Source organism: Lonchura striata, chromosome 10 (assembly GCF_046129695.1).
Source record: "Lonchura striata isolate bLonStr1 chromosome 10, bLonStr1.mat, whole genome shotgun sequence".
NCBI lineage: Eukaryota > Metazoa > Chordata > Aves > Passeriformes > Estrildidae > Lonchura > Lonchura striata.
Genome location: NC_134612.1, coordinates 6,274,271 through 6,301,212, shown reverse-complemented (window position 1 = coordinate 6,301,212; position 26,942 = coordinate 6,274,271). Strand labels below are relative to the sequence as shown.

The 26,942-nt window shown below is 53.4% G+C and overlaps 1 protein-coding gene across 1 annotated transcript in view; it reads left to right on the top strand.

Annotated features, from left to right (window-relative positions):
* LOC110474083 (ephrin type-B receptor 1) overlaps positions 1-15,952 on the top strand; it is a 77,183-nt gene extending 61,231 nt beyond the window's left edge. Inside the window, exons 10-17 of the mRNA XM_021537200.3 lie at positions 161-283; positions 1,394-1,641; positions 1,972-2,187; positions 4,279-4,428; positions 4,941-5,134; positions 5,581-5,736; positions 6,039-7,390; positions 15,618-15,952. Of these exons, the coding sequence (XP_021392875.2) occupies positions 161-283; positions 1,394-1,641; positions 1,972-2,187; positions 4,279-4,428; positions 4,941-5,134; positions 5,581-5,736; positions 6,039-6,147 (1,196 nt within the window). The 3' untranslated portion in view covers positions 6,148-7,390; positions 15,618-15,952. The remainder of the gene's footprint in view (positions 1-160; positions 284-1,393; positions 1,642-1,971; positions 2,188-4,278; positions 4,429-4,940; positions 5,135-5,580; positions 5,737-6,038; positions 7,391-15,617) is intronic.
* Positions 15,953-26,942: the final 10,990 nt, after the last annotated feature.

Genomic DNA, 26,942 nt, shown 5'->3' with positions numbered 1-26,942 from the left:
CTTGGAGCAAAGTGGTTTTAGAAGAGGCTGTGAGGGTGTCCCTGCTCATGAGGGATGGTATGGAGTAAACTTTGAGCTCCTTCCAACCCAAACAATTCTGTTAACTCTTTTTTTGTAATTCTCTCCCTTTTGCTGTTCTTCCTGCCTTCCCTGTAACAAGGGTCTCCAGGGATGAAGATCTACATCGACCCTTTCACCTACGAGGACCCCAATGAAGCCGTCCGAGAGTTCGCCAAGGAGATCGATGTGTCCTTTGTGAAGATTGAAGAAGTCATTGGGGCAGGTGGGTCTCTGTGTGTCCTGCTCCCCATCCTTCCTTGCCCTCTCTGCTGCTCCTGTGTGGCTGTGCACCCACCTGGAGAAACTTTTTGGGGGAGCACACACAGTCCTTCACCTGGAAGGCCTCAGTGAAGCCTTGAAACATCAGGCTTTCCTGGATTTGTGGTGGGTTAGGGTGGATGTGAGGTTGTTTCACGCTTTCAAAGTTCCTCTGAGGTGGGAAAGGCTCCAGGAATGTATTCACTGGCTGACCATGGGGCCTCTTGGGATTTTCCATGAGATAACAAGAAAAGCTTGACCTCACTGTAGTCTGAGCCATGCTCCCCTACATATACACACACACACACACACACACACACACACGTGTGTGTGTGATCTGTGCTGTTTTATTGCCATTTTTAAATAACTGTGTCATACTCTTGGAGGAGAAAGTGAGAAGCTGGGGAGGGGAAGCTTTGAGGAAGCAATGAGTCAGTTTGTTTGGGATCAAGTTCAGCAATGTGTCACCTGGCCTTTGCTGCTCATCAAGGCAAAGTGGCTGCAAACATGGCTTAAATATAATTCCTCCACAGGCAAATTTTGCTTTGGTGAAGTGAAAGCTCTCCTGCATTCCCTGTATTTTAAATCAGAGAGCAGCAATGTAAACAGCCCAATTATTTCCCACCCCAAGATAAGTGATGTGCAGAAAGGCAGCTGAGATTAACAATACAGACACCTGATATTTGAGGTAGTCCTTAAATGGGGATGCACTTTCCCTGCAAATCCTCCTTGTGGGGGTTTGCACAGGCAGATGCAGCCTCTGCCTGTGTCAATGTTAGGCTCTGTCACCTTGGAGAAGGTTGCAAACCTAAACATGTCCCCAGCAGCAGACACTGGCCCTTTTAAAGAGGACAGGAGAGCAGATTTGTAGAGGAGAGTGTTGTTGAAGTGTGAATTGGCTGCCATTTCTCAGCTGGGTGAAGACTCCTTGCTCTTTGCAATGTTTAGTGTGGAGGAGGAGGAGGAGGAGGAGGAGGAGGTAGCTCTGGTGTTGATTGATCAAAGGCTGGACTTGGTGATCTTGGAGGTCTTTTCCAACCTAAATGAGGAACCTAATTCCATCTTGCGCTCGCAGGGGAGTTTGGAGAGGTGTATAAAGGGCGCCTGAAGTTGCCAGGCAAGCGGGAGATCTACGTGGCTATCAAGACACTGAAGGCCGGGTACTCGGAGAAGCAGCGCCGCGATTTCCTGAGCGAGGCCAGCATCATGGGCCAGTTCGACCACCCCAACATCATTCGCCTGGAAGGGGTGGTCACCAAGAGCCGGCCGGTCATGATCATCACCGAGTTCATGGAGAACGGGGCCTTGGACTCGTTCCTGCGGGTAATTCAGGCCTTTACAGATCTCCCTGGCAGCTGGGAAGTGGTGCTGTGATGCCCCATGAGGCGGGGCCATGTGGGCTGTGGGATGAGGGAATGAGATGTTGGTGTCCTGTTTGTAAATCCCAGCCTGTTTGCTTAGTTTGGGAGCTGGCTGGAGTGTGCCATACATCTCCCGAATATGTCTTTTGGGGTGCTTACCTCTTCTGTAATCAGACAGGGCAGCTGGAGCTCTCTGGGAAGGTGCAGCATCCTCCTGAGGTCAGGGTGAGTGGCCCTGATCCCACTGTGGGCTCTGCATGCTCACCCCAGTGCCTGCTCTTTCTGCTCGCAGCAAAACGATGGGCAGTTCACAGTGATCCAGCTGGTGGGAATGCTCAGAGGGATTGCTGCTGGGATGAAGTACCTGGCAGAGATGAATTATGTGCATCGAGATCTGGCTGCCAGGAACATCCTGGTCAACAGTAACCTGGTGTGCAAAGTGTCTGACTTCGGCCTCTCGCGCTACCTGCAGGACGATACGTCTGACCCCACCTACACCAGCTCCTTGGTAGGTGCCTCCTGCAGGATGTCCTCCTGCCCAGCATTCCCTGTGCCCTGTACCTGCTGAACCTGGGAGAAGGGTGCTGGATGTACAGTCTGCCATGGGTGGGGGTACCTCATGTTCCCACCACATAGGCTCATGGTCCAGAGGTCCAGGCTGTAGTTTTCACAAATTATCCTTTCTCTTCCTCCTTTTTAGAAGGTTTCCACCTCCCTCCTCCCTAAGCATCGTTCTGCCTTCTGCAGTTTCCAGATAAGCCTCTTCCCTCTCCTCTGTGGAGGAAAGGTGCAGAGGAGTCCCTGGAGAGACAGGAGTGGGAGGCAGGGAGATCACAGCAACTCCTGGAAGCACAGCAATGATGCTCCCTCCCCCAGGAGAGGTTTAACTCCCCTTCCCCCAGTGCTCCAGGTCTGGTCTGCTTTTCCCTGCTGGAAACCTGTTGCAAGCATAAATTAAAGAGACAAGCCTAACGGGAGCTCTGCCATTCCCCAGCCACCATTCTCCTCTTTAATTAACTCTTTTGTAGGTAAGGGCGGATCTCTTCTCCTGGTGTTCCTGGCTACCCCAGGGGACCCCCAGCTCCCCACCGTGGCCATTGTCCTGCTTGTGAGCCCCTGAGAGGTGTTAAGGGTGATCAGAGGGGGAAGGGATGAGCAGCTCGCTGGCCTCATCTAATGGATTAATAAAAGAGTGTGCGGTGGGTGCCGGCACGAGGCTGCACCAGCTGCTGCCAATGCAGATCTTCGCCCAAGTGCCAGGGCTGGCTCCAGCTGCCAAAATGGGAAAGCCAGGGATGTGCCTTTAAGGCTGACTCAATGTTTTGGCCCAGTTGCAGCCCCTCACTGTCCCTCCCCTGCTCAATGGGATGTTCCTGTTCCCCCCAGACCTGCCCCGCTCCCTGCCCAGACCCTTCCTGCAGGCAGCAGCCTTTGAGCAGACACCCGGCTTTTATTTTTCCTTCAAAGACCCCAGCGGTAGCTGCTGAGATGAGGCATGAATTAGTCTTTTCCCCACCTTCAGAGATAAAAAGAGATTATCTCATCTGTGTTTTTATTTAATTTAGGCCATAATAGATCTCCCCAGCAGCTGGGAAGTGATGCTGTGCCTGCGATTGCATCACTCTGCCTCCCACAGCAGGCTTTTTGCTCTGGGGAAAAGGCAGGAAAAACAACCTAGCAGTTAATTTCTCCATTTGTAGTTATTCAAATCAAATTTTTTGCCATTCATCCTTCAAGAGCGGCTGACGCGTCCTCGGGAAGGCTATGGAAAATCATTGTGCTGAACGATTCGCAGTGCAGTCCTGCCCCCACAAAATTCCCGTGGCATGTCTGTGGTTTTCCTTATCCCTTGGCTTTTTGTGTGGTTATTTTATGGAGCTTTCCCAGGGAGCAATCCCTCTGTGCGTGCTGTCCCTCCTCACATCCCTGAGCCCTTGGCATGGCCTTTGGCCCTAGAACCTGCCCTGGCTTGGCTTGAGATGCTGAGCCTGATTTGGAGCCTTTGGGAGAAATGAGGAGCTCTCTGCCAAAGGCACTTTGCTACACCAGTGCTTTCCATTGGGTTTTAAAGGTGTTTTGCTTTTTGCCTTCCACTCCAACAGTAGGGCTGGAAGGACCTTCTAGCAGTTGTGGGAGCCCAGACGAATCTGTAGAGGATGCCTTTAGCTCAGCCTTGTTTCCACTGAAGGCCAAGGGATGGGGATGCCTGTGGCTCCTCACCTGTGACAAGCACTAGCCCAGTTGTGCTTGGCCTTGTCACCTGGCGACTACCTGGGAAGGGACCTGGGGACAGACCACTGATGTGCTGGGGTCTTGCAGGGCAGCTGGAGTGGGCTGGTGTCAGTCAGTGGGGTAAATCCTTGGCTAAACCCATTTGTTTCATTCAGCTAAGCCATTTTAGGAAGGTACAAGATAGATTCATGCAGTTGTTCTTGGCTCCTGCCTCCTCATCCCATCAGGTGCCACCTGCCTGCTCCTTGGTGGGGTCCCCAGGGACCCAAGGTTTGGGGTGTGTGGGATGGCCCCAACCCTGGCTTGTGAGCATCCAGCCTCCTCTGCCTAGGAAGTCATTTCTCAGCTGAAGTCCCTTTTTCTGTAGGGGGGCAAGATCCCTGTCAGGTGGACAGCGCCGGAGGCCATCGCCTACCGCAAGTTCACCTCGGCCAGCGACGTCTGGAGCTACGGCATCGTCATGTGGGAGGTGATGTCGTTCGGGGAGAGGCCCTACTGGGACATGTCCAACCAAGATGTAAGCACTGGGGGTCATCCACACTGCTCTGGGGGCCAGGGGGTGCTCATTCCAAAAAGAAATCCCTGCCTGAAGGGCTCTCTGCTCCTTCCTGGAGCCTCAGGAGCGCTCGGTTTGGAGATGAAACAGGTTGGTGAGTGAGAGGATGCAAGGAGGGAAATTGGAAAGAAAAGCCAGTGGGCTGGTAATTGGACTTCAGCAAGCTGCAGGGCCTTTGAAAATGTTCAGAGGGTTTATGAGCAGGGAAGGAGCTTTGGAAGTGTGACTGCTGTACTCCGGCGAGATCTGCCGAGATAATGAGTGGCAGCTCTCTGCTGGGAGGAACTGCAGCCGCGGAGCATCAGAGCGGAGATTAACCTCGGCGAGCACCCGGCTCCTCCCGCTCCCTCTGCTGCTGATCAGCCGGGCTGGCTGTCCCTCCCCGGCTGCCTGCAGCCCTTCTACCTGCACAGGCAGCTCAGGGAGCTCCCCGAGTCCTTCATCCTCTTTCCCCCTCACTCATCCATCCTCAGGTCATCAACGCCATCGAGCAGGACTACCGGCTCCCGCCGCCCATGGACTGCCCGGCCGCCCTGCACCAGCTGATGCTGGACTGCTGGCAGAAGGACCGCAACACCCGCCCGCGCTTCACCGAGATCGTCAACACCCTCGACAAAATGATCCGCAACCCAGCAAGCCTCAAAACTGTGGCGACCATCACCGCTGTGTGAGTGCTGGGCGTGGGGATGCTCCCTGCCACCATCCCACTCCTGATTCCGCTTCCTGAGCGGCTCGAGAATTCATAAATCCTTAGATGGGGGCAGGGGGGCTCTGCCTTCACTCTGCCTGACAGTCAGACAAAGAACATGCAGTTTTCAGCCAAGCAACAGCAGTCATTCTTTGCTATTGATTCTTTATGGTGTGTGGCCATTTGGGTGTGGTGGCTGCTCTGCTGATGCCTCATCCCTGTGGCTCCTGCAGCTGGAATACATGTGAGCTTGCAAAGCGCTGCTTGGCACGGCAGTCTTCCTCATGGCCTTCATGGGTGTGTGCTGGGGGGAGCACAGGGATACTGGGGGTGGACTGGGGAGTGTGTCCCTGTACTGGCTGGGTTCAGGAAGGGCAGCCCTCGGTGCCAGCCAGGTGTGTCACCAGCGGTGTGTCCTGTTTCAGGCCTTCTCAGCCCCTCCTCGACCGCTCCATCCCCGACTTCACTGCCTTTACCTCAGTAGACGACTGGCTGAGCGCTGTGAAGATGAGCCAGTACCGGGACAGCTTCCTGACTGCTGGCTTCACCTCCCTGCAGCTGGTGGCCCAGATGACATCCGAGTGAGTTGGCCGTGCCAGGGCTGCGTGAAAGCAGGGTGCTGCCCAGCTGGGGAGGGGGGGAGGTCAGTTCAGGGCAAAGGACTGGTGTGAGCATCCCTTACATTGGTCACCAGTGTCTGGAAGTGGCCACATTCACTATTTGGGGGTCAATGTGTGGATGTCGCCTTGCTCTCAGTGATGCTTATGGGGCCATGCTTGGGCCCTGTGGATGTTCCAGCTGAGCTCACCTCCCTTAGCAATAGCAAAACAGGTGCACCACCCTCAGCTGGCCGTTGACCTTCCTCTGTCTGTCTCTCTTCCAGAGACCTCCTGAGAATAGGGGTGACTTTGGCTGGGCACCAGAAGAAGATCCTGAACAGCGTCCAGTCCATGCGAGTACAGATGAGCCAGTCTCCCACCTCGATGGCATGACGTCCCTTGTTCGTGGGGAGGGCGCGCAGCGGAGGGCAGAGGTGGGAGGGGAGGAACTGAGGCGGGGCAGCGCTGGGAGAGGAGCCGCCGCTGCCTGGGGACTGCGACTGCAGCCAAAGGATGTTCCTGGGACTCACCTCTGACTGGTGACTTCGTTCCTCACCAACAGAAGCACACTTACCAATGTCATGGGGGACAGCGTATAAATACATATAAATATGTACAAATCATATATTTAAAAAGCAAAGCAAAATGAAAAAAACATAGAAAACAATGAAGACAAACCAATGTGCGTTGGGGAAACAAACCCAAACCCTAGAGACCAGACTCCAATCCCGCCACCAGTGAGCAGTGGTCGAAACTGAGAAGGAGGAAGGGGCTGTTGGGGAAGGGAGAGGCATGAGATGGAGCATCCTGTCCAGAGGAAACACCTTCCTTTTTCTTCTTTTGCCCTTCCTCCCTGCCCCAGCCCTCCTGGCTCACCCTGCTCCCCTCTCTGCTCACGGTCTGGGTGGAAGTGTCCTCAGATGTCTCTGCAGCTCCCTGTCATCCCACCCGGGTGCCACTCTGGCAACTACCAAAGGACTTCGCTGACCACTGCATGGGGGATCCGACTCAATCCAGTTAATGTCTTCATATTGAAGAAGAGATGTACCTTCAATAGAAAACCTTGGGTTTTGTTTTTTTTTTCTCTTTTGCTTGCATTTTTTTTGCAAAAAGGAAAAAAAGGATTAAAAAAAAAAAAAAAAAAACAAACTCTCCATCCTGGAAAATGGAAAGAGGTGTTCCCGTGTGTGTGTGTGCGCGCGCTCGTGCGCCTGTGTATGTTGTCAACCTTCCGTGGACTCACTGCTTGTCCATGACCGAAGAGCAGCGCTGACCCTGCAGCCAGCGGCCGGCCGGTCCCTGACCCCGGGGGCCAGGGGTTGTACCCACAGCCCCCAGGGGCAGGAGGCAGCCTGGAAGCACCTGGTGATGAAGGAAGTGCTCGGCATCCTGCACCTGGGGAGGAGGATGCCAAGGGCCGGCCGGCACTGTGGGGATGGGACGGGACTGGAGGAGCCAGTGGCTGTGACTGGGTTGGTGGCTGCTGGAGGAGGAGAGTTGCTCTGGGAAGTGGACTGCTCAGGCCTCCAGGGCCTCAGTGATGTCTGGAAGATGGCTATGGAGGACTTTTTCCCCCATCTTGTGGACCTAAGGATTTTGATATTGATTTACGGACTTAGGTTTCATGGCTTCAGAGGTAGGTCTGAGTGTTTTGTGTGTCTCTGTCCATCCATCCGTCCTGCTTTGTATTTTTCTGCTCTTCTTTATAGCCTCTCTTAGTTGATGTTTCCCCATATTTAATTTGATCTTTATTATTCTTTTTTTTTTTTTTGTTCATCCACTGTTCTCCTAGGCAAATTGATCTGGTAAAAATTGCCCAACACGGGTCAGTGTTTACTCAGAATATTGTAAGGCTGGGCCATCTGACTTCCCCCTGTGGATCGCCCCAGGAGTTTATGAAATGAATGAACTCCTAATAAGGCTTTTACTTAGAGGGCTGTGTGTGAGTTGCAGAGATCCATCACGGCGCTCTCGCTGGCGCTGTGCCGTGGGTGGCAGAGCAGTGGCACGGGCTGGCTGTGCCTCAGGGGCTGCAGGTCCCAGCTGGGATTTGGTGGTGTGGTGGCTCATACATACACTGAGATCCTCTGTCCTCCTCACTCACCCTCCATCCCTCTCATCTTCCATCATCACTATGGCAATACTCCACATCTGCTAGTGCTGTGGGGACATCCTGCATCCATCCATCTCCTGGGGGTGTTCCTGAGCCACAGGGATGCCCCGTGTCCAGCTGTGTTATAGGGGCTGCTTTACTTCTCAGCCCATGTCTGTCTGTGCTGAGGTGATGTCCTGTGTCCCTCAGTGCTGTGAGGATGGCTCACGCCCACCTGGCCTGTGGTTTTTCCCCATGTCTCTCTTTGCCATGGGGCTGCCCATATCCAGCTACACCATGGCATTGCTCCATGTCCATCTGCCCCATCTTATTCTCATCTATGCCTGGAGATGCCTCACCAGATTTGCTTGCTGCCACTGTTCTCTGCTTGCTGCCAGCACTTGTGCACATCTCCTGAGTGGGAACACTGTTCCTCCTGTGTTGGGGCTGTTAAGGTCCTCTGTGGTTGGGTGGACCCCTGTGTATCCTGTGAGGAGCACATGTTCAGTTCGTGGTGGTTCATGAGGAACACGTTCATGCTCATGGTTCATCACCACCAGCAGCTGAAGGACCTTTTGAGGTGCTCTCTGCACCTCCAGTTTTTTTCCTCCAGTGCCCAAGGCAGATGACCTGTGCTCTGCTGAAGAACAAGAACTAACAGGATGCAGGAATGAGCTTGTTTCAATTCACTGAACTCCCCCCAGAGAAAGAAGCAGAGAAAAACCCCCCTTGTTTACAACAGCAGGGACTGCTCTTCTTCCTGTCTGATAGACGATTGCTAATACCTCTCGGGATGTTGGCGGCCCAAATCTGCATTCTGGGATGTTGTCACACGGAACACAACATGCAGATGGAGCGGGCGCCGCGCATGCTAATGCGCCGCCCCGCCACATTGGTATTCGCTGGCACTGACGGGCCCTTTGTGGGTTTTTTTATGATTTCTCTTTTATTAGAAGGAAGCTAAAGGCGTTTAAAGGAACGAGTGACAGGCACACAGGCTAAATATCAATACTGCACCTTTATGGCTCCCCTGCTGCTGTTGCCAGCCCTGCGAGCACCTGCGAGGCAGCTGCTGCTGCTGGCTCGGTGCTGTCCTTGCCCCAGCACACCACAGCAGCCCTTTAATACAGAACCACAGTGTCATGGCATGAGAATGGATCTCTGAGAACATTGAGTCCAACCTGTGACTGATCCCCACCGTGTCAACCAGTCCAGAGAACTGGGTGTCATATCCACCGTTCCTTCAACATCTCAAAGGATGGGCATTCCACCACCTCCCATTCCAATGTTTAATCACTCTTTCAGTGAAGAAATTCTTCCTGGTGTCCAACTTGAGCCTCCCCTGGCACAGCTTGAGGCCATTTCATTGTGAATATGAAATGTGAATCATTCAGTCCTGCCCATCCCACCCAGCAGGCCAAGTACCCCTGAGGGGTCGAACAGGCTGTCTGGGTGCTCAGGTGCTATCAGAGATGCCAAGACTATCTTGGTTCAATTTCCCAGGGTGGATGATGCTCCTTGACTCTGGGCCACCAGCAGTGCCCCTGGGCATTGCCAGGGCTGGTGGACTTTCCATTCTGTTGCCCTTTCCCAGCTGTCCAACACCTGATGTCTCCTGAGCTGTGTCAGAGCAGATGATTCCCATATGCCACCACTCCTAACCAGCTGTCTCCACATCTTGGCCTTGTGCTGGGACCTGTATGTGTCCCCTCCAGGGTCATGCAAGAGCCCAGCAGCAGACTGGTGGTGCTCTGGGCAGAGCAAAGAGCAAGCAGGTGGGCTCAGACAAATCCCTGCAGCGAAGAGCCATCATGGGCCAAGGGAATTGCTTGAGGGAGGGTCACCATGGGCCACCTGTTCTCTTGCCTTTCAATGAAAATCGCTTCATCCCAGCCAAAAGATTTCATGAAAGGCCATCAGTCTGTTAGTGGAAAACAAAGGGGAAAATCCAAAATAGCCATGTTTGGTTGTTGCTTTTTATTGAAAAAAAAACAGCATACAAATTTCAGATGATTTCTGACAGACCATTCTGTTACTTTAGAGGCCTTTCTTTCACATAAAATCAATTTTCCAAACTGTGAAGCCTTTCTGTCTGGAAGTGACAGTGCTGTCCCTGCCTGGCCATGGCAGCAGCATTGTGTTTGACCTGTTCCTCCTTTTCCTTTGTCAGATGCCAAAGAAGAGACTCTCACCGTGACTTGGGTGGCAGCTCTTTGATGCTGTTCTTTTGCTCCTACTCTGGTGAGAGTCTCTTCCTTGGTCTAAAGATGAACATTCCAATTTCACATCTTCCGATCCACGCTGGTTGGTGTTGGACTTCCTTTCTTTGATCACAGAGGAGAAGGGATGGCTCAGAAGCTGTTTTCTCCCTGCAGAGTTATGGTTTAAAGGAAAGAAAAGGGAGTTTTGGATCAAAGAGGACCCATTGCACAGGCCTTTCTTTTGGGCTGGGCTCTATCCATCACACGGGGTCCTGATGGGTTTCTGTGTTGGGGGGGCATTGCTGGGGTGGATCCTGACTGCTGCCACTGCTCCTGAGTGAAGCTCAGTCACAGTGCCTTGCTCCTTTGGCTGCATCCCACATGAATGTCCTTGCATGGATGAGGCTGCATGCCCGGGTGAGCCCACCTCACCCTTGCCCCTGATCCTGGCCTTTCACTTTGTGCTCTGCAGTCATCAGCTCCTTCTCTCCATTTCTATGGCAACTGTAAAAACCTCAACCCTTTTGTGTCTTTTTAGGGTTTTTTTTTGTGTGTGTCTGGGTTTGCTTTATCCTTTTCACATAGAGTGTTAAATTGAAAAAGAGACTTTTGGCTACCAAACCCCTGCTCTGAGCTTGGCCCAAGGTCTTGTGTGAGAATCAGTGGGCAGGATCCTCACAACTGGACTGGGTGTTGCCAAGTGGCTCCACATTTCCAGCCCCACTGTTACTTCCCTCAACCCCCAAAAATCCCCATTTGCAATTCAGCTGCATTGTTCTCCCCTGGGGCTTTTCCATGCTTTTTCCGCAGCCCCATCCCTGGGTGTGATGGAGGAGCAGCAGGCTTCTCAACGACAGTAATTAAAAGGAGATGTGGTGCCTCTGCCAGGGAAGGTGAACCCAAGCCCCTTGCATCTCTGAGGCTTGAATGTGGAAGAAGAGCATGTATTAATGGCATAATTACGTGCCTCTTTCCAGAAAAAAAAAAGGGAATGTATTTTATGCCATTTAATGACCTTCAAATTAACAGTTCTTTGAAAGCACTTATGTATATTTAATTTAAAATATTTCTGCAAGTCAGAGCAGGGCTTGCAATGAAAACAGCAGGCAGTGGTTTTTAAACAAGAGTGATCTCAAACCATTATTTCTGAGCCTGTCAGCTTTTGGTGCCTCTAATGCTCCTTTGCTGAGGAGAAAACAGGGCTATTCTTCCCCCTTGCCTGAGTCCCATGGGATCTCTTCTGCTTTCTGCTTTTCCAGGTGTTTGATTCAGAATTGGATTGGGGTTGGGTTGCAGAATATCACCAGTAAGTTTGCCTGCATCCCAAGGACATCTCTGTGGGAACATCCCAGTTGGCCCATGTTCTGGGATAAATCACTGGGCATCACCTATGCAAGGTTTTTTGCACTGCCATCAGCCCCTGCCGTTGTTCTGAGAAGGGGACAGACATGTTTCTCTTCATTAAGGTCTGATTTAAGGCTTTTGCTTCTGATCCATAAAAACTGCCGATATATCTGAGCCACTCTGTGTTCACTTGGAAATCATTACTCTTAAACATTGAATTTGAGTTTAAAAAAAAGGATCAATCAGCTTCTGAGACGAGGAATGGATTTACAGACCCAGAAATGTTCTGTAGCTCCAAGGCCATCTGTCCTCCTTGAAATGTTGGTAGAAAGGGGGGGGCCAGGGAATCACATCCAGCTCCAGCAGCCATCCAGGTGCTGCTCATCCCTGCTGCCCCAATGTCCCTGCTGCATGAGGAGCTGCGGGGAGATTTAATGTTCAGGTCATTGTCTACTGTGGTGCCTCTTCTGTGAAGGATCCTGCCAGGGTGCTTAGTGATCCAATACTTGGATCATTCCCAGTGAATCTCCTCAGAATTTTGGAAGTGCCAGAAACTTCTTGAGTGATGATGGGGGAGAAGCCAACTCCACATTGACAGGACTCCTGTGGCAAGTTGTTTCATGTCATCAGGGATTTCTTTGCTGTTCCTGTTTTGGCTTATATTTTTCCAATTTTTGGGTGTTGGAGGGGTCCTTTGGGATCATCTTGGATCATCAGCTGTAATGCCATGGGGAAATGGCTCTGCCTCTCCTAGCTGAGCTCAATCTCCTCCAAAGCCTGTCTGGGAGGTGTGAGAGCTGCTGTTGCGTTGTGCTCTCCTATTTTTGATGTCCTCAGAGTTTGACTCTGTGTCTCAGGGGAGATCTGCTGGCTCATCTCCACCACTGGGCCCTGATGGGCTGTACTGCCTTCCCAGGGTTTGACATGGAAAGGGGAGCTGCTCCAAACAGGAGAGGACCTTCTCTCCTGGCAGGAAGAGATGTGAGGTGGGAGCCGTGAGCATCCATGGCAATCAGTGTGGTGTCTTGGTTCCTGTCAGAGCAGATCAGTGCTGGGGAGGGAAGTGCGCCTGTCTTGGTGACCATGGTGCCCTTCACATGTGCCTTTTGGGGTTGTCAGAGCTGCTGGCACTTGGGTGGTGTCTCAGGGCTGTCACTTCTGGCTGGCTGTCTTCCACGGACCAGCACTGTGAGCACCCCTCCAGCCCGGGCACAGCTGCTCGCCTTCTCCCCGTCTGTGTCCGAGCATCGCTGCTGCTTCTGCTCTCCTTCCTCTGCCACTGGAATTTAAACAGCCCCGAGGCCCCTGGCGTCCCACTCTGCTGCCTTGCTCTGCTCTAGTGGCTGTTTTGGGGACATCTCCGTGTCCTTGCAGACCCCAGCACGTGGACAGCTGCGTTGCAGGTGACACAACCACGGAGGGGGTGGCCCCATCGGTGGCAGAGGCAGGATGGTGTTGAGGTCTCCTGGCCTGTCTCTGGAGGATTAATGCTGGAGGAGGTTAATCTGAACAAACCAGCCCTGTGAATTTTAAGTGGATTAGCTGAACTCTGCTCCTTCCCAAAACAGACAGTGCCCTTTTGGGCGGATGTAGAAGTGGATTAGGCAAAAATCTACTTAAGGCTGCATTAATTCTAGATAAGTGTAGGGGGATTAACGCCCGTCCACTTAAAAAAATTAATTGGAGTGAACTTTTCTCTGCGTCCCCAAGTAAACAAGACTCGGCAGCTTTCCCCATCCAGCAGCTGGGCTGTGCCTTTTCCTTCTCTGCTCTCCCATCCCCTCAGGTTGTGCAGGACCTGCCATTGTGGTGGGGGAACCTGCTCCTCTCTGATTATCCTCAGGGGCCTCATTAGGCCATTGAACCCTTGTGTGAAGGTAGGGAGAGAAGGCAAGAAAATTATGGTTACCATCAGTGCAATTATCTATGCTAATTAGTGCCAAGCAGGACTGACAGCAGGAGGTGCAGCCCATGGCAAGTGTTGTCTGAGGAGCCAGGTGAGCCTCACATCGCATCCTTTTGGGGCTTCCATGGACAGGCAGATGTGGAATGTGCATATATCACTTGGTTCACTTATTTTTCCCCACCGTGCTTTGGCTGAACTGTTCAGATTCCACAGCCTAAATATTTGGGAGCCAGCCAGAGGCTGCTGTGGTCAGGGACTCAGGCTGGGGTTAGTGCCTGGGTGGCAGTGCCATGTCATGTCCCTGATGGTGCTTGGGTGGGGATGGAGCTCTGGGAGGCCCCAGGGGAAAGGGGCTGAGGTGTGACTCCTTTTGCAGAGGGTCTGGATATGGGCCGGTGCTCAGGGGGGCTTGCAGGATACAAGGAGAACTTTGGGTCACTCCCAGAGTTGCCTCCATCCTTCCCCATTCCCACCAGCTGATCCCTTTCCCCGTGGCACCACACGGGCACAGCAGCTGCGTTCGCAGAGCCACCCATCCTTGATTATTTTGGGTATTTGCGGTTCTGCCCATTCCCAGGAGTGTGGAAAGGGAGAGCGATCGGGGGGTTACACAGTGCCCGCATCCCAGCCCCGCTGCTGGACCACTCCTTCCCTCACGGATGCCTTCTCATCGCACAAACGTGGCTTTTCCATCGCTGGTTGTGTCACGCCAAAGCCCTGCCTGCCTCGCAGGGGTTCCCACGCCGGCGCTCCGGGAGGAGGAGGAGGAGGAGGAGGAGGAGGAGGGATGAAGGATGAGCTGCGCTGCCCCCAGCCCCCCCGCCATCCTCCTCCAGCTGTTCATGCCCTGTCCCTCGGGTCTCTCGAGCTCCATCCTTTGGGATCGGCCCGAGTCATCCTTAGCTGTCCCTGGATCGCTTTTGCCCCGCCGAAGGGAAAGGCTGCAGCTCCCGTGGGAGAGCCGAGCCTGCAGCCGCCGCCCAGGGCAAGCAAACCCCGAACCCTCCGCAGCTCTGCTGCTGCTGGGCTCGGGGAAGGGCGCCTGGAAGCTGGAATGCCGCGGGGGAGGCGGCGCCGGGGCCGGGAGCAGCGCCGGGGCCGGAGCCGTGCTCGCCTCCGGCTTTAATGTGGCACAATCGGGGCCGATACAAATCACCGCCACCCCACCTCGACTTGCAGCCACCCCCCGGACCCGCCCGGCTCAAGCAGCGAGTTCAGCATCCTTACATCACTTGTGTCTCTGTTACAGCTTTTTTCCAGGTGTTTTGCTGTTCTGATCCCATTAATGTTAACGAGAGCTGTGGGACCAAACCTCCAAGCATGGCACTGAAAGTGGCTCCCTGCACCCAAGAAATATCCAGCAATATTTTTTCCCCCAGCTGAAGTTCCCTTTTTAAAAAGATAATCTCAATTTCTCTTCCCTTTTCTCTGCTCCTTTTTCCACCAAACACTACATTACTAAATAAAACTTTCATTACTACCTGGGTTTGCTAAAGAAAAAAATTATTTCCATTCAGGAGAATGATGAATTTTAATAGGAGTGAAATGTCAGGCACAGCTGGGGTGGGTTTCTGAAAGCATTGGTATGTTTGGAGAGGCACAGAGATGCCCAGCAATAATTATCCAGTGAGCCCTGTTTTTTTGTGGCCCAGCAAAGGGACCCAGCAGTCAATTGCTTTGTTATTTAATGTGCTACCTTTATGTTTCCAAGGTGCAATTGTATATTAAAAGCATCTTTGCCTCTCCAAAGTGGCTAAGTAATGGGATTTTGCTGCTGTGTGGTACTTGTTGGTTATGGGGTGTGGAGAAGGTGTTGCTGGGGCTGCTCCTCTGATTCCCAGACCTTCTGGTTTCCCCCTGGCAGCAGAGAGAATGGGGATTTTTTTTTTTGTTACATTGGAAAAAGCTATTTGATGGAGCCTGGTGGTTTGCTCCTGCTTTACACCCGGGGGGCTCATTTTGCAGTGGGAGGAGAGGGAAAGGCAGCTTGGCTGTGGGGAGACACAGGTACCCTCCCGCCCCCAAAATCATGTCCCAGCTTCCGCTCCCTAAAGCAACTCAGCTTCACAAAGAATTCCATCTCTTCCATTCCTTCCTTTTCCCCCTGAAGAGAAATGGAGAGCTTTCAGTGAAATCATCACTTTTCTGACAGCATATTAATTAATCCCTGCTCTTTTTTTTTTTTTTTTTTTTTTTTTGAGATGCTGGGTGTGCTGTAAGAAGCCTTTGGGTTTCTCTGGGTGCGGGGGGCTTGGTGGGGCGCTCTGAGCTCTGGATGTGCCTATTCTCACCCTCTCCTCGTCTTCCTCTTGCCTTGCAGGGGCGTCGAGTGCAGCCTTGCAGCGGGGCAGCAGCGCCGGAGAGGGGCCCCAGGGGCCGCTTCCCACCGCAGGATGCTCCGGGAGGTCCCGCAGCGCCCCGGTCCCCGTCCCCCCGAGCCGCGGCGTGTCCCGGGCCAGCCCTACCCTGTCCTGTACATAACCAGTGAGATGTCTGTAAAAGATTTCAACCCCTGGAATTTTTTTTGCTCCTCCCTCCCCCTCCCCTTCTTCCCCAATTTGTTGATTGTGTTGAAATTGTCGGAGTTTGTAACAGTATCTTTCAGAGAATATTGTACTAAAGAGAAAATTGCACTCAATAAAAAGGATGAAATAAGCCTGGTCCCTCGCCTTCCCCTTCCCAGGGGCAGCCTTCCTGCTGCCGGCTTCTCTTCAGCTCGGAGCTGGGGGAGTGTTTCTATGAATATTCATTTGGGGAGCTGGCAGCGCTCCACCGCTCCTTGACTTACCTCGAATGTTGATGTCTATCAGATTTGGCTCCCCGGTTTGTAAATGAAGTGACTTTATTCTCGGCGATCCCTATCGGAGCTTGCTCGCAGCAAAAAAAGCCGGGAGAAGGAGTTTTCCTGGCACGGCTGTTTGTGCGGAGCGCCTTTCAAAGCCCTGGTGTGCGATCGCGCAGGGAAGCCGCGCTGGAAGCGCTGCCTGGGATCAAAGCGCCGTCCCTGCTGGCTCCGAGCCTCCCGAGTCCTGCTGGAGCCTGTCCATGCATCTCGACTGGAACCTGCTTTCCTCAAGGATTACTGTCAATGATGGCTGGCAAATGGATTCTTCCTCGTGCATTGGCTGCACTTGGGCGTTTTATCCTGCTGGGATCAGTCCCACAACCCATCTAGCTCTGTCACACACACTCTTGGGGTGGTCCTGTGCAGGGTCAGGAGTTGGACTCCATGATCCTTGTGGGTCCCTTCCACCTCAGGATATTCTGATTCTCTGAGAGCAGCTGGTCCTCCTGGCACTGGGAACATCCTCCAGCCGACAATAAGGGCTGAAACAAGGGCTAAAGGTTTTGTAAATTAAAAATAAGCAGCCACCAGGAAGTTATTTGGGGTTCAGAAAGGAGAGCTGTTACTGGGAGAGCTCTGGAGGTGGGGTGAGGGGTTCCCATGGTTTTGGGGTGAGCCGTGGGGAGGGAGGCAAGCAGTGCTTCAGCTGTAGGTGGGACTGGCAGAGCCCTGCAGTCCCTGGCATCCTGTAACTGTCCCACCAGTGGTGGTGTTGATATGGGGTGTTTTCCCAGCTCCTGTCTGGAGATTTCCAAGTCCTTTCTGCTTCTCCAGGGCCATTATAGCTGGGATGTCTTTATTACAGGGATTTTTGAGTGAGTGAGTTCCATGGGGATTGCTCCAGGTCCCTGCAGGCAGGACTCCACTGTCCCAGGCTCACATACCACAGTGAGGTTTGCCTCACACTTTACACAGGGGGTAGAACTGTAGGTTTGGGTGTTTTGCATGCTTTTTTGCCAAGCCCATTCCAACAAATGGAAGCAGAGAGTCTCTGCCATCTTTGGATATGCAAGATGCAAATAGGCAGCAGCTGATGAAGGGCAGAGTCAAGTTGTGTGTCCTTAATTGAGTAGACACTTGATTTAATGGGCTTCTGGTGTGGTTTAAATCAGTTTGTTGAATCCTCTGGGATTTGGGATGCTGGGAAGGTGTGTCCTTCACACAGGTCGCTCTGAGGTTTTCCCCTTAAGTAACCAAGAGACATTGACAGCTTGATGTTCCTGAAGTAGTTTGCCTTGGAGAGCCTTTTAACAGGGTCTGGGGGTGCCGTGCTGTCAGCATGGTGGTTAATGGGGCTCTGAAGGACCCTGGGGAGCCAAAGGGCCCTCGGCAGAGCCTGGATATGGCCAGCCAGTCCCTGACAGCCCTCACTCCCTGATACAGGTTTACACAGCTGCAGGCTCTGGAAGCTGTGCTTTATTTCCCCCAAGGGATAACCAGTCACCATCTCTGCCTGCGTCCCAGCTGGAGCAAGATGTCATTTATGAGGCCACACAGCATCCAAAGGAACTTTCCCTGAGCTTTCAATACAGACACAGGCAACTGTCACAGCCAGAACAAGAGCCTAACCCTCAAAATGAAAAATCTTTCCTTCATGGCGCTCAGGTTTGAAAAATGGAAGGAGCGTGCTGGGTCTGACTACCCCGCAGCAGCTCCCAGAAATCCCAACGCACCCGGCGCTCCGGCACAGCGGAGTGATGCCAGCCTAACTCCAGCCCTGGCGCTGGAATAAATCCTTATTTACCCCACTGCAAGGAGAAAACTGAGCCAGGACTGTGCTCAGCTCCATGGGGTGCAATGAGGGGCTTCCCTGGGCGGTCTGGTGAGACACTCTTGCTCTTATTCCAGATATACAGCTCTGGCCCAAGGACAGCCCTTCCCACGGGAAGGAAGTGGCTGGGGATGTATTGGCTGTGCAGAGATGTGGCAGTGAAGGAGGGAGAGGTCAGGCACACATCTCCTGGCCTCTCCCACCTCCCCTCCCTCCCACACTTGACAGTGAAAGACAAATAAAAGATGAGCCCAAGAGGACCATAGGCTAAATTGTAATTGGAGCAATATGGGCCGATGATAAAGTTTTGTGCCAACCCACATTAACTGGCAGCATCTGCTGGAATTAATGGAGATGCCTCATAGCCTATTAAAAGTGGTGGGATTTTCCTGGAGGACAAGCCAGGGAGGCTCAGCAGTGCTGGAGAGCCAGGAGGGCTCGGATGGAGCCAGTCTGAGGCTGCTGCAAAATCTCCTCCAGGCCCTCTGGAGAAGTTTTAAGGGGTGCTCTCAGGAAAGTCACCTCCTGTTGCAGCCAAGGGACTTGTTCCTGTTTATGTGGTCATCCCCCATAACCCTCCTAAGTGACACCACGTCCTCCCTCTGCTCCAGGGTGATGGGGACAGAGCAGGATTTACTTCAGACAGTTCTTTTAGCTGGATCTCAGCTAATTTTAGCTGGAGTTCAGCTAATTTTACCCTGATTCAACCTGCACAGCTGCCCCCTTTGCTGCCCCAAAGCCACCAGCAGCACCCAGGGAGGGGATTCTGCCCCTCTGCTCTGCTCAGGTGAGACTCCACCTGCAGTGCTGCATCCAGGTCTGGGACCTCCAGCAGAAGAGGGATATGGAGCTGTTGGAATGAGTCCAGAGGAGGCCACGGAGATGCTCCAAGGGCTGTAGCCCCTCTGCTCTGGAGTCAGGCTGGGAGAGCTGGGGGTGCTTACCTGGAGAAGGGAAGGATCCAGGGAGAGCTCAGAGCCCCTGCCAGTGCCTAAAGGGACTCCAGGAGAGCTGGAGAGGGACTTTGGACAAGGAATAGAGGGACAGGACAAGGGGGAATGGCTTCCCACTGCCAGAGGGCATTGTCAGATGGGATAAGGGGAAGGAATCCTTCCCTGTGAGGGTGCTGAGGCCCTGGCACAGGTAGCCCAGAGAAGTTGTGGCTGCCCCATCCCTGGAAGTGTCCAAGGCCAGGTTGGACAGGGCTTGGAGCAACCTGAGACAGTGGGAGGTTGGACTGGATGAGTTTCGAGGTCCCTTCCAAACCAAACCATCCTAGGGTTCCATGAAGCTCCCAGATACACGCTCTCACCCAGCTGACTGAGCAAATCCCACCTGGGCTTTGGGCAGCGTGGAGGACATGTTTGAGCTGCTCCTGTGCTGTGGGCTGTTCTCCTCTGCCCCTGCCCTCAGCAATGGGGAGGATTCAGAATGCTTTCCTGCAGGACCAGCCCCTCACACCCACTTAGCCCTGGAGGAGTGGGAGTGCTTTCCTGTAAGGTGCCTTGGGGTGCTGGCATTAACCTGGGGTGAGAAAATGTCTCTGCGGCCACCCCAGCTTTGGGGACTGGCTCTGCTGCCTGTGGACCCAATGGGAGATGCTGATGCCCCTCTGAAGGAACATGGGAAGTGGAAAGCTCACTAAAACCTTACAATATCTGTGCTGCCTGGCTCAAGACCCAGGCAGGTTCAGCAGTCCTGCCCATATCCCCTTGTTCAAGTCCCAGGAAAGGCTGGGAGGTGCATTCCATTTCCCATCCCAGCAGAGGGGACGAGGGGATGTGTTCCCCGCCTGGCCCCGTGCCACACCCAGAGCTGCTCCCCGGTGCCAGGCAGCCCATGCATTATTTACCACCCTCTTCCTGCACGCCGAATTATTCATTTCCCTCGTGGGCCCTTTCCTGGCTCTCTAATCAGAGTTTCTTAGCTCCTTATGAACACTAATGAATTTATTTCTCTATGCCCTTATGAGGGAGATGGGATATTTTATCTTCTTTATACACAGTGAGCTCAAGTGTGGATTTGGGACTTCAAAGCACGTTGGCACCCTGTGTGGCCTGCAGAGCTGGTGTTCCACAGCCAGGCGTGTTGGGCACCCAGCAGTGGCCACGGGCATCAGCTGGCTCTGGATGTCCCAGCAGGGAGAGCAGGGTGATGTCCAGCCTGGTGCTGGCCCCATGCTGCTGGTCCCTGCTCAGCCTTCATCCCAGCAGCTGCATCCTCCCAGGGAACCTTCCCTTCTCTGGTCAGTGTCTGGTCACTTGGCTCTGAAAACACTGGGTGGGTCCAATATCACGGGTGGCAGTGGGTGACCCTCCAGGGGACTGCAGTGTGTGCTCTGAGAAGCCAACCAGGCCCCCAGATTGGTGTCCAGCTGCAGATGGTGCTGGGGTTCTTGATGTGGCTCCTGTTTTGACCAGTGAGGCTCACCAGGCTGCACATGTAGGCAGTGTCTTAAAACAAGAATAACCAGGAGCAGCACAAAATCACCTCAGCATCTTCATCCACCACTGGGGGTTTTCCCCTAGGACAACTCAGGGGATGTTGAGGCTGGATATCAGGAAAAGGTTTTCCTCCCAGAGGGTGCTGGGCACTGCCCAGGCTCCCCAGGGAATGGGCACTGCTCTGAGGCTGCCAGAGCTCCAGGAGAGTTTGGACAACGCTCTCAGGGATGCCCAGGGTGGGATTGTTGGGGTGTCTCTGTGGGGCTGGGGGTTGCACTCTGTTCCTTGTGGGTCCTTTCCCACTGAGCCTATTCCGTGATTCTGTGATTTTAAGTCAGGGAGAAACCGGTGGATTGTCTGGAGCCTGCTGTCCCCAGTGTGAAGCTCAGGCGGTCCACAGCTGTGCCAGCATCCCCGGGATTACCTGCGGGCCCGCTGGGAGCTGCCCAGGGTGCAGGAGCACCCTGTCCTGGCCTGATCCCCTTTTCCCATTCGTGCTGCAGACATTCCTTGACAAGCTTTGCTCCCCTCGAGCTGCGCCGGGGGCCCAGGAGTTTCCTTGCCGCTCTCTTGTGCTCCTGGGGCCCCCGGGCTCTTTGTCCTGCCCTCTGCCCACGTCCCCTCGCTCTTCCTCACAGGGTGGCCTCGCTGTGCCGAGTCAGCAGCTTTTCCCCACGCTCTGTGCTCGTTTGGTTCCTCTGTGTGTCCCCACAGCCTCCCCCGGACCCCTTTCCTTCAGCTTCCGTCCCTGCTGAGCCCGGCGGGCCTCGCCGCCCCTGTGGGAGCAGCTGCGGGCGGTGCGCGGGATTGCTTTGGTGCCCGAGGCGCGGCCGGGCCGGGCTGCGCTAATTACCCTCGGTTAATGAGCCCCGCCGGGCCGAGCCGTGCCCTGCCACCCCCGGGTGCCGCGGGGAGCTGCAGCCGTGGCAGGGCTGCGTCCCCCGGGGCTGAGGGAGCTCCCGAGGAGCGGAAAGAGCCGCTCCCAGCCTGTCCCTCGGGAGCATGGACACACGCGTGGGTGTGGGTGCTGCACAGGACAGACCCAGCTCCTCCGCAGGGAAGAAATAAATAGCGCCGGAGAGCCGGCCAAGAGAGCTGGAGAGGGACTTGGGACAACAGCACGGGGTGGTGGGACGAGAGGGAGTGCCTTAGGTGAGATACCGGGAAGAGAGTCTTGGCTGTGAGGGTGCTGAGCCCTGGCACAGGCTGCCCAGAGGAGCTGTGGCTGCCCCATCCCTGGAAGTGCTCCAGGCCAGCTTGGACAGGACTTCGAGCAACCTGGGATAGTGGAAAGTATCCCTGCCCATGGCATGGGGTGGGAATGGATGAGCTTTATGCTCACTTCCAACCCAAACCACCCTGGAATTCTGATTCTGTGCTGAGCCTTCAGTGTGCCAAACTAATCCAGGTGCATCCAGCAGAGATTTGTCCCTGTGGGTCTCCAGAACCTGATGGTTGGGGAACAAACCTTGCACTGCTCCCTCCAGCCTCCCGGCTCCCCACAAAACTCAAACCAACATCCTTCTCCTTTCCAGGAGCTGTTCCCTGGGTGAGCTCAGTGCTGGCACGGTGGCGTGGTGTGCACAGCTGTTCTGCCAGCAGATCTCCTGGGATGCTCTGCAGCTCCACGCTGCTCCCTCTTCCCAGCAAAGCTGCCTGTGAGATGCTGCTCCTGTTTGAGCAGATGCTGGCACCGATAGCCCTGACAAGCAGCAATTATTGTGCTGACAAAATAAAAGTTTTGAGTTGTTTTGCAAATATTTTTGAAGCCCTGATACAGCAGCAGAAGTAGGCGTAATTACACATGGAAGTGTATCTCCTTTAATTATCTACTCAGGTGAACCATAATTTGAGGGGAAATGCTTTAAATCTGTTCATTTCTAATAATAAAAAATGAGGTGGGAGAGTGTTATTTTAATGTAATTAAGAGCAGACATGGCTGGATGGATGGCTGAGAGACCAGGATCTGTGCTGTGCTCTGGGGACCTTGGGCTCTGTCCCCTCCTCTGCCACCACACCAGCCCTGTCTTTGTGCTGGACAGTCCATTAACACCAGAGTGGAATTAACTGTTCACATGTTGTCACAACACTGTTTTTTGTCAATACTGAGTAGTCTTGTCATCAGCTTTCCTGAGCTCAGCTTTGCCAGGCCCTGCCCTGTAAAACCTGGGACTATTGGGGGACACCCTGAGACTGCTCTTCTCTTGCAGGTCACTCTCCAGCCAGGAGAACCTCTGGAGGCCAGTGTGGGATAAGAGTTGTCCTGGGAAGGAAATAATGGAATGGTTTGGGCTGGAAGGGACCTCAGAGCTCATCCTGTCCCACCCCTGCCATGGGCAGAGGCGCCTTCCACTATCCCAGCTTGCTCCAAGCCCTGTCCAGACATTCTGGGCACCTCCCAGGACTCAGCACCTCTTGCTGAGGACCCAGCTGCCCACACCAGTGGTGGCACCTCTAGGCTGATCCCTGCCTTAAAACTGGTTCCAAATCTCCAGTTCCTGCCAAGCATTAGCTGTAACTCTGATTTCCCCTCTTTCCTCCTTGAACTGCTGTCAGGAGAGGCACCTTAAAGTAAGTTATTTCCATCCAGTCTGCAGCTTTCCAAGAGAAGACTGAGTGTTGAACTTTATTTCTCTTCTAATGGCTCCTCAGAGCCCCTGGTAAGATCAAAGCCTGGCTCCTTCGGGTGTGTGCTCCACACATGTGGCACATCTCCTGTGGAACTGTGGAGCGGGATGGATGATCCATCTTCTGGGGAGCAAAGCTCAGGCACGAGGGGATGAGGTGACTTTTCCAGGAGTCTGCAGGCAGCCCATCCCAGGGGTGCTCCAGGTATTTGTGTGAGGCACACAGCTCCCTGCCTTTGCATCTCCCAGGGATGTTCCCAGCCAGTGGAGAGGGAAAACCAGGCTGTTTTTCACTCGCTTTCCCGGGAATCCAGAGCCCTCCCCGCCTGCCTGTGCCGCTCCTGTTATCGTGAATGTCAAGCACTTTGCAAACAGAGGCATTAAATGTCAGATCCTGTCCCTTACAAGCCCTGCTTGTAATTTGAATGCTCAGACATGCTCCGTGCTCACCTCAATCCCATTCCCTTCCCCTGATAAGTGGCATGCCTGGTGCTACGTGGCCTTGGGAGGTGAGGCCACCAAGCAGTGCTCTTTACATCCCTCTGGACCCTCATCCCAATGTCTTCACCCTCCCTACCTGATATTTAAAAATCCTTTGGATCAGATTTCCACCTGGCCCTCTCCTTTGGGGATGGTAATGGGAATTTTTGGGGATTTTGAATCCCACGACTCTATCTCCTTGTGCTGAGCCCTTTAACAGAGTCAATCTTCCCTTGCAGCTGTGTCCAGGTGCTCATCTCCTCAAAAGCTCCTGGTTCCAGCTGAGGCAGACCTGTTCCAGGGTTTCTCACCTGGATTTGCCATTGCTCTCCTCTTGGATATGCATTCCTCTGGTGAAGTTCAGCATGGCCAAGTGCAAGGTCCTGCACCTGGACTGGGGCACTCCGAGGTGCAAATAGAGGCTGGGTGGGGAGAGGATGGAGAGCAGCCCTGAGGAAAGGGCTTGGGGGTGTTTCTGGACAAGAGGGAAAGGCTTTCAACTGCCAGAGGAAGATTTAGATGGGACATTAGGAAGAAATTCTCCCCTGGGAGGGTGGTGAGGCCCTGGCACAGGTTGCCCAGAGCAGCTGTGGCTGCCCCATCCTTGGAAGTCCGAGGCCAGGCTGGCTGGGACTGGAGCACCCTGGGACAGTGGAAAGTGTCCCTGCCCATGGCAGGGGTGGGACTGGATGACCCAAACTATTTTGCAATCTCTCACATCTCATACCACAAACTGTCTTCTCTCCCCGTTTTTCTGTCACTTCTGTGTATTTGCTGTTATTTTGGATAACTGGGTGGCCCACCAGCACACTGCTGTGAGTCCTAAGGGTGATACCCAGCCTTTCCCTTCCCTACATTACTGCCTTCCCCCTGGTGTGCAGCCTGGCACCGAGCTGGTCCCTTTCCCACCCGTGGCAGTGGGAACAGCCACGGTGGCTGGCAGCTCTCTGGCTGTTTGTCCTTGATGGAAAAGCTTTCCCCAGGAACAAAGGACATGCCAGCTCCAAGTCACCAGTAGCAGGGAGTGCTCAGCTCTCTTCCCTCTGGAGCCTTTGAGATGGAGTTCCTCATTTGCACTGTGGCATTGACACAGTAAAATAATGCAGAAATTGCACAGAATAAATTAAAGCAAACACTCTATGTACTGCTGCCCAGAAATGAGGGACTTGCTGCATGGCTAACAAGGTGCATTTTAATAATTACAAATGAACCTGTGGCCAAGAGAGCCTTCACTGAGCACACCTGGAATGAATGCTGATGCTGCTGCTCCCCGCAGAATGCTGATAATCACATTTGCCAGTGCATTAGAGCTGATTTAGGGGTAAGCAATAGCTTCCATCTGAATTTGTTTTACAACCTATTGACTGTAGCAGGTACCTTTTTTTCCATTGAAATAATTGTAAATATTTTACCAGGCCTTCACATTGCATTTGTTCTTGGTGTTTGTTTGTTTTGTGTTTTGGTGGCTTTTTAAAAAAAAATAATTATTTATTTATTGTGAATTGACAACAATTGTGTTCACCCTCCATCAAATCCAAGGAGCTCATGGTTGTTTCCTCCCCTCTCTGTCCTTTGTTGGAATAATTGTTCTTCCCACAGTGCTACTGCATGGTTTGTAAGCTTATTTCAGGCTCAACTGTGGGGATTAGTGATAACACTGCCTATTGTAGGAAGGTTCATATTATTTAAAATTGGAACTAGAACAAAGGCAATTCAATCCCAGTTCCTTGCTGCCATTTACTGACTGAAACTGCATTTACTGACGCTGTCCAGGAAGTGCCAGGTAGGAGCTGAGCCTCTGCCTGTCTGCAGGCTGGGGAAGGGGGGTCATTCTGGCTGGGCAGCCCAAATTCAGCCCCAGAGCCTGGGCAGGAGCAGGGAATGGCTCATCCTTGGGTGCCCCTTCCCTGAGGGCTGGTGTTAGTGCCCCCTTAAGCACTGCCCTTGGCCTGGAGATCTCCAAGTCGCTGCTGCAGCAGGGGTGGGATGTGGTGTTGGGCTGGAAATGCTCAGGTTTTAATTTTTTTCCCAGTACAGCAGAGTTTTGGGGACATTCCAGTAGGTCCACACCGGCAGCAGGGACTGGGGCAGGGGCTGCTCCCAGCTCTGGTGGTCAGGTGGCTTCACACACACAGCGCTGCTGTGGCTGGGCTTTGATTATGTGACAGCAAAGAGCTTGAGCTGGCAGCTCCTTTCCCCTCTTCATGGCCAGCAGTGTGAGATCAGATCTCCAGCAGACAGCCCAGATCATCCATCCATCCATCCATCCATCCATCCATCCATCCATCCATCCATCCATCCATCCATCCATCCATCATCTCTGTGTATCTGCTTTAAGCCAGGTAAATGCCTGCAGTGTTGTCTCAGCTGGAGTTTGTGTCCCCATATTGGCACACACAGAATTGGTGTCCTCAAGCACCACACACCTCTTGCACCTCTTGAGAAGATTCTCCTGGGCTGGGGAGAGCAGAGGAGCTTGTGGCAGGGTGGAGAAAGCTGAGAGTGCAAGGAGGTCCCAGTGCTGGCACCACTGGACCTTTCCCTTGGGATTCTTCAGGCCTCTGTCACTGGCAATTCAAGTCTTGGCTCTTTAGAGTTCACATGGGGATTCCAGGGATGAAGGAAAGGCATTGCTGCCTCTCCTTCCATGGAGCTTTTACAGCCATTGAGGTTCATTGAGTCGACAGAACATTCTGAGCTGGAAGGGACCCACAGGGATCATCAGTCCAGCTCCTGGCCCTGCACAGACACCCCAACAACCTCACCCTGGGCATCCCTGAGTGTGTTGTCCAAAGCTCCTGGAACTCTGACAGCCCTGGGGCTGTGCCCATTCCCTGGGGAGCCTGGGCAGTCCCCCAGCACCCTCTGGGGGAAGAAGCTTTTCCTGATATCCAAGCTAAACCTCCCTCCTCCCCCAGTGACAGTACCCAAGGGAATAGCTGGAGGGATTTACTGTAATATTTTTGTCAGCAACATTGAACTCCCTGCTCAACTCTACCCCATCCCTGACCCCAAACCCCTGCACTGGGTACACCCTGAAGGGAATGCTGACTTCCCTTCAGGCTGGGAGGTGCGTGTGTGACCTGCCCTGGCCACTGCTGGTCCTTGAGCTTCCCATCCATCCCCCTCCCCTGCTTCCCCAGAGGAGGGGAGCGCGTGGGGTGTGCGAGTGCGCGGGGGGCGGTGAGAAACCCCAGACACACAAAAGCTGGAGGAACCACCAGCAGCTGTAACCCTGGCAACTGTGTCTCAGCATTTGAATGTAATTATACCTCAAACGTGATAAACACTCCCAAGGACTCCTTATGTGGAGATCATACTAAACAAGTCTTTGAAATTACCCTCATCAAATATTGATAGAGGGAGAGTTTTTAAAAAAAATAAGAAAGGGAAAAGGGAAAGAGAGAGAAAAGGCAAATTCTTGCTCTTGCCCACGGGTTAATGAGGATCTGTTGGTTTATCACCACGGTGCAAACCC